Here is a 6,232-nt window from a genome sequence, read left to right as displayed (position 1 = left end):
CGTGCGCGGGCCTGGTCGGCGGCAGAGCAGGTTCGTGGGAGCTCCCCTCTCTTCGTGAGAGTCCGGAAGCTGAGAGAGACACTCCCCTCGGCTGCTGGGTTTAATAACCTTAACACGTAACATTCCACCTGACCCCCTTAACTAATTAAATGGGGAATTATCGTATTTGCATGGAATAATTCCTATTTGTCCATTACCCAAAACAAGGAAGTTTCAGCTCAAACCAGGAAGTTTAGCTCAAACCGGGACACCTCTGTACTGATGTTTGTATCTAAAATTCTGTTAATACATGCTGCAAGTAGGAACTTTTGAGATGGTATATCTAGTATTTTACTGAGGCTTACATCCTGTATGTACAACATCAGTTTAATTCAAACTTACCAATTTTAGATCTAAGAAGACCAAATCATGTTCTCAGAACATACACCAGTGTAACAGATATTAAGGGTTGGTGGAATAGTACTTGCAACTCAAAATGGGTAACCTGGACCTCCAAAGCGAATACTAGTATATTCCAAAATGGAAATGTCTGAAGACTGAATATATTAAAAAAACCTGTTACCGTCTTTTGCCTTTCCATAAAATGGTGGAATCTCATCATAAAAATTGTAAGAGTCAAGTTTTAACAGAAGTAGGTTACCTTTTTAAATCTAAAAACAAGAACTGAGCTGTTCAAAGCTAAATATTAATAATGAATAGAAAGGACTTACCTTCCTGTCTGTTATTTTTCCTTTTGAGCCATTTTTCCACAGTTTCCGCACTTACGCTTTCTGATACAAACTCATCCAGTACCTGGGGGTGAAGAGAAAGATAGGCCTTCACTTTTTCATCTGTTAAACCTGAAAGAGAGAATATTAAATGATCACATTATTGGTAGGAAAGTCCTTGTATGAAACAATACCTAGATCTCAGCGATAACCAATATTCTTTTGTTTAACATGCTGATTGAATACCTGCCTATTTAAATTGTCTCCTTGCAGACAGAACAATATCCAGTCAACAAAAGGAGCTATCATACGGGAAACAGCAGAAGGAAAGCACATCTGTGCAAGGTATTGTGTATAAAATGTCCCCTACAGGAGCGCACATAAACATTACCTGTGAGAAATGGCCATGAAGAAATTTATAATTATGACTCTACATATTTCCAAGATATGCAAGATGTCATACTGACAAAGAAACACGATGGAAGGAGACAGAAGAAAGTAAACTGCTATTTCTCATAGAGCACCAAATTCAGTACTCTCACTGCAAGCAGTAGCAAAAGCAACAAAAACCACTATGCCACACCAAAATCAAGTGCAATTTTTAAATACTGGAGTCACTGAAGTAACTCTAGAAATATAATCTTCTTTTACATGCATGCTTCTATTGCCTTAGGAATTCAGTTATAAAACTAAAATTAATTGCTAGGTAAAGGGCCTTTACAAAATCTGCAACAAAAAGAAAACTCCAGTACACAATTCAGAGAAAAAAGTAGAAACCAGAATCTCAGATCTCTTGACAAAATCATAAATAAATTTCCAAATTCAGAAAATTGCAATCTGATCATGCTCTTCACAAATCTCCCAAATAAAAACCACTGGCCACAGAGAGGTGAACTCAAGTGCCGAGGCCTTCCGATGGAGGTCAGGAAAGAAGCACACCCATCCCGAGGGACTAACATTCAGGCTGCCACAAAGGGAGCACGCACCCCGACTACAAAAATCTTAATGGGATCTGAAGGGAAGAGGAGTAACAACTGCTGCAATGACTTTAAATATGCCTTCTCCTCTTGTGTTCTGGTTATGTAAACATACTTGTAAATTCTCCACAGAAAGCAGCCTAGGTTCATCAGAAGAGAAATTCCCTATCGAACAACACTGACCTCTTTTGGAAAGTATTCTTGCTATAAAATGAGATTATTTTTCCTACTTTATGCTTCGCACAGAACATGCTGAAAACAGCTATTGTGTAATTTAAATGCTAGTCAATGTCCGTAACCTTTAAGAGGTCTCACAAATGTTTACTATGAAAGCCTTCAGGAAGCAATACCAGAACACAAATTAACAGCTCCTGCCTGCAGAATGCCAACCACACATGCCACTCTTCACCACATCACTCTCACCACATCAGTCTCCAACAACCCAAGCCTGGTTTTAAATACCCTTTTCTCTTAACTCACCCAGACAGCAGTTTCTAGTGAGTATCACAGCCTCAAATAACAACATACCCACTTACAGGCAAGAATCTCCAGATCTGGATCACTTGAATTAAGAGAGCTAAGTGAGCATCCTGATTTTCATTAGTGTGGAAGAAATGGTTCTTCCTAAATCAGTAAGTGCAGGAGATGATCAGCAATTGGGGGAAAACAAACAAAATGCCACCAAAACGTTAGGCGGTAGTTTGTGAATTTAGATCCTAATCTTTTTATAAAGTACATGTGCCCCATAAACAAAAGTATTTCCCAGCCAATAGAGGAATCGCCTCACATAAGGAAAAATCAGATTAATTGATGTTTGCTATCTGCTTAACTAAGAAAAAAGCAATACCTTGAAAAAGAAAGTCTTTCTAATTTCATTGTGATAGAATTTGAAAGGAAAACATGTTTGGAGAATCGTTGATAAAGTCTATAACATTTTGAAGATTTGCAAGAGTTAACCATCAGAAAGTCATCAAAATTTATCTGCCTTTTACAGTACAGATAAAAAACTATCAATTCAAGTTTGTTACAAAATGCTGGCTACTTCCAGGTTGTCTTTAGACCACAAACAGTTTTTGCTTTTAGTAAGAAACTGGCAACTGAATTGTTTGTAAAACTAGGAACTGAAATTCTACAAGGGTTCATTTGTGTTTTCAGTGCAAATAACCGTAACTTTCTTATGCATGAGTCTGTATTCCTTGACTTCAGTGGAAATACTTCCTCGATTCAAACCCTTATGGGTTGTGGGTTTTGAGATATACACATCAAAATTCAATAAAATGTCAATTTGCAATAAGACTTGAGTCTACATGTCACGAGTTTAATTTCCATTCCAGATACCGTGCAAATTCAGCTGAAATTTCATTTTCCCCCTCTGCTTGAAAATCGGCTGCCCACCGGCACCGGCCACGCCGCACCCCCCTCCCAGTGCAAATTCACTGAAAACTCTGCTTTACCCTTTCAAAGAGAAGTGATTCATGGAGCTGATATAAGAAATCCTACAACAGTCTTTAAATTACCCTCTGTCATTTCTCTGAAGGCATCTGTGCCGATGTGCTTTTTCAATGTCGGATTCATAGCTGGGAGCAAGTCGAACAGGATTTACGACTACATTTGCAGAGTTAAAAAGGAGTAACTTAAATCTATTTTCTACATAGATTAAAGCAGGCTTATCAGTCGTCTTGTTAGTCTACTGTGTTGAAAAATACACACACACAAAACCCACAACCAAAATCAGCAAGAACACTTGTAACTTCACAAAATGTAGCATTACAAAAATGTAATATTAATAGAAAGTAGCCTTTTAGAAAAACCTTAAATGTTTTGTGTTTTCTGCACGTTAAGGCAAAGCAGCTTGAATGTAAGAGTGTTTTATAGTTCTGCATAAACAATTCTTTTATGGCATGTATAAAGCCTTCTATATTGTAATACATAAGATTTTTACATAAGAACGTGCATAGGTTCAATGACGGACATGCTCTCTTATTCACACCCTTCTGAAAATATCTGGTACATATATTTTTGTTAAATATCATCAAGTTCTCTGGTGAACTCTCATAATCTTTTAAGTCTGAAATAGGCAAAAAAAAAATATTTGAGCATTCAGAGGCAATGATTAATAACATTTGAATAAACAGGACAATAATGCCTATACCCAAATTTAGGAACCAAAGGTTTATCATGCCAATCAGGTATTGTTTACAGAATTAGAAACAAACAAAACCCAAGTCCACAATGGTTATTAATTTTTCTGTAACTAATGTATTGATCTTAAGTATTTTGATCAATAAACGTGTCTACACGCATTGACTTTAGAAATATTTCTCCATTACTCCTTTCTTCTCCCCTTGCTACTATTGGACCCGTGGACTAGTCTATGTCCACTATTTCCACAGGGCTCTCTCAACAACAGGGAGATTCCAATCACCTCCAGTGATACTAGGACTTCTCTCATTCTTTTTCATCAGTTCTTGCATGAAGAATAAAGTATATACATCAACAGCATCTAACAAAGGGAAAGGTAGTACTTTCCTAACTGTGTTGGTCTATATGCTTTCTCACAAGCAGCCCAAACAAAAGCTCCTCTTGCTTTTTTTCATACATCCCCAGAAAGCATTGTCTCTTGTATCTGTAATCTGTCTCCAGCTCTGTTCTCCAACAGAGCTATGACAGTTATCGCTTGGGAGGGATGAACTCTGGCCAATAGCCTAGCATACAGCAGGCCAGAAAGCACAGAAAAAGGAAAACAAAGGAAACTAATTCCTCTGGAAATTAAAGGAGGGATCTGGCATTTGGATCAAATGTCCATTCATTCCATCTATGCATTGGAGTTTGTCTTCCTGATCTTGTTTAAGTAAACACACACCCCAAACCACTTTTCTCCCTTGTATTCTTATTTTAACGTGATAAACCCACATTCCAGTGCTGGAATCTTTCTGGCACAACTTGTTGCCATCTTTTATGCATGCATTAACTATTTGTTCTTGATTTGTGATTAAATAATGAAAATTATAATAAAAATATAATGCAAAAGGACACAGGCATATCAGATAAGCTCTTCCTTTTTTTCATTTCCCTTTGAACAAACAGTAGGCAAAAAATGGCTCAGGCTGCCCACCCCTTGTACTAGCTCAGCAGCTTCTCGCTTCCTGACCAGTAAACCCATTTAGGTTCCCTGTGTAGATCTCGATTTGAAATGTTCTCTTTGCCCATGTCACCTGCTTTTTAAAACTTAATTTATAGACAAAGTGAAGGTTGGTTTGGTTTCATTTTCTCAATTTCTGGGCTATTCCTCTCTGAACAGTGAGAGGAAAAACATCTTTTCAATAAATGCTGGGTTTTATGCAAGTGTTTCACCTTACTGTGTTTTTTGTGTATTGCATTTATTATATGGTAGGATGATATCAAACTGGCAAAGCTCGATACAAAGCAGAGGGCAGAAGACAGCCTGTCCTCTCAGCACCACCCAAGAGACAATTCCTTGATCAGCAAAAGGCCTTTTTTACTGCCAGAGGGAACAATCTTTCTGGCAGGACATTCATTCTAGGACATTAGGAGTGGGAATGGTATATCAAATGATAGAAAAGAAAATTGTATTTACTTCCAGTAGTTCTATAAACTGATGCTTTTGTGCACTCTACCATATCAACAATAGCCCTTTTTTTCCACTTTGCATACGCCTGAGGCTCAAGCTGTTCATCTGATTTGGCATAGCTCATGCCAGCCTATCAAAATTTTGGTTTTGCATTTTGTGGTTGATGTTTGATTTTTTCGGTGGTAGTGTTTGTGGGTTTTGTTTTAAATAACTCCGTGGCTTTCAGTAGAGCATGTTGTGTTGAGTTTGTGTCTGGCAGGGTTTTGGCAGTGGAGGAGGGGGCTGCTGGACACTTCGAGAAAGCTCCCCCAGCTCCAAGCCAGCCCCACCTCTGGCCAAGGTTGAGCCGATCAGCCCCTCTGCGATAAACATATTTAAGAGGGGAAAATTGTTGGACAAGACCCTTTTGTTTTGGGACCTCTCTTTTGTTTTGGAGAAGAGTGGGACAAAGAGAGGGTGACAACCCATGTGGACACCCAGGTTAGTGAGGAAGGGGGCGGGGAGACACTCTAGAGCAGCCATTTCCTTTTGGCCTGTGGCAAGATGGCAGGCTGAGCCCTTACATCCCTCAACAATCACTGCTGGAGAAGTCCATGATGGGGCAGGGGACTGATCCCGAAAAAGGCCGTGACTCTGAGGGAGACCCACACTGGGGTAGTTCGTTGCTGGGAGAACTGCTACTGGCAGAAGACCCCCATGCTGTTTGAAGGAGTGCATGGAGGACTGTCTCCCGTGGGAGGGATGCCATGGTACCACAGGGGAAGACTGTGAGAAGTGTTTGCATTGAAGAGAAAAGAGTGTCTGAAGCAACATGGAACAGACTGGGTCTGACCACAACGCCCATCCTCTGCCTCCCCCTGCGCCACATGGGGGAGGAGGTAGCAAAGCTGGGCCCAGGAAAGAAGGACAGGGTAAGATGTAATTAAGATTCTGCTGTTTTTCTCACTATCGTACTC

The 6,232-nt window shown here is 39.5% G+C and overlaps 1 protein-coding gene across 1 annotated transcript in view; it reads right to left on the bottom strand.

Moving 5' to 3' along the window:
* PDE10A (phosphodiesterase 10A) overlaps positions 1–5,400 on the bottom strand; it is a gene marked incomplete at its 3' end in the record, with an annotated part of 88,990 nt that extends 83,590 nt beyond the window's left edge. Inside the window, 3 exon segments of the mRNA XM_010142662.1 lie at positions 711–839; positions 3,496–3,535; positions 5,323–5,400. Coding sequence (XP_010140964.1) covers positions 711–839; positions 3,496–3,535; positions 5,323–5,400 — 247 coding nt within the window.
* Positions 5,401–6,232: the final 832 nt, after the last annotated feature.

Source organism: Buceros rhinoceros, unplaced genomic scaffold (genome assembly GCF_000710305.1).
Source record: "Buceros rhinoceros silvestris isolate BGI_N320 unplaced genomic scaffold, ASM71030v1 scaffold1689, whole genome shotgun sequence".
Taxonomy (NCBI): domain Eukaryota; kingdom Metazoa; phylum Chordata; class Aves; order Bucerotiformes; family Bucerotidae; genus Buceros; species Buceros rhinoceros.
Note: the sequence above shows the minus strand (reverse complement) of the source record. Positions and strands in the feature narration are given on the sequence as shown.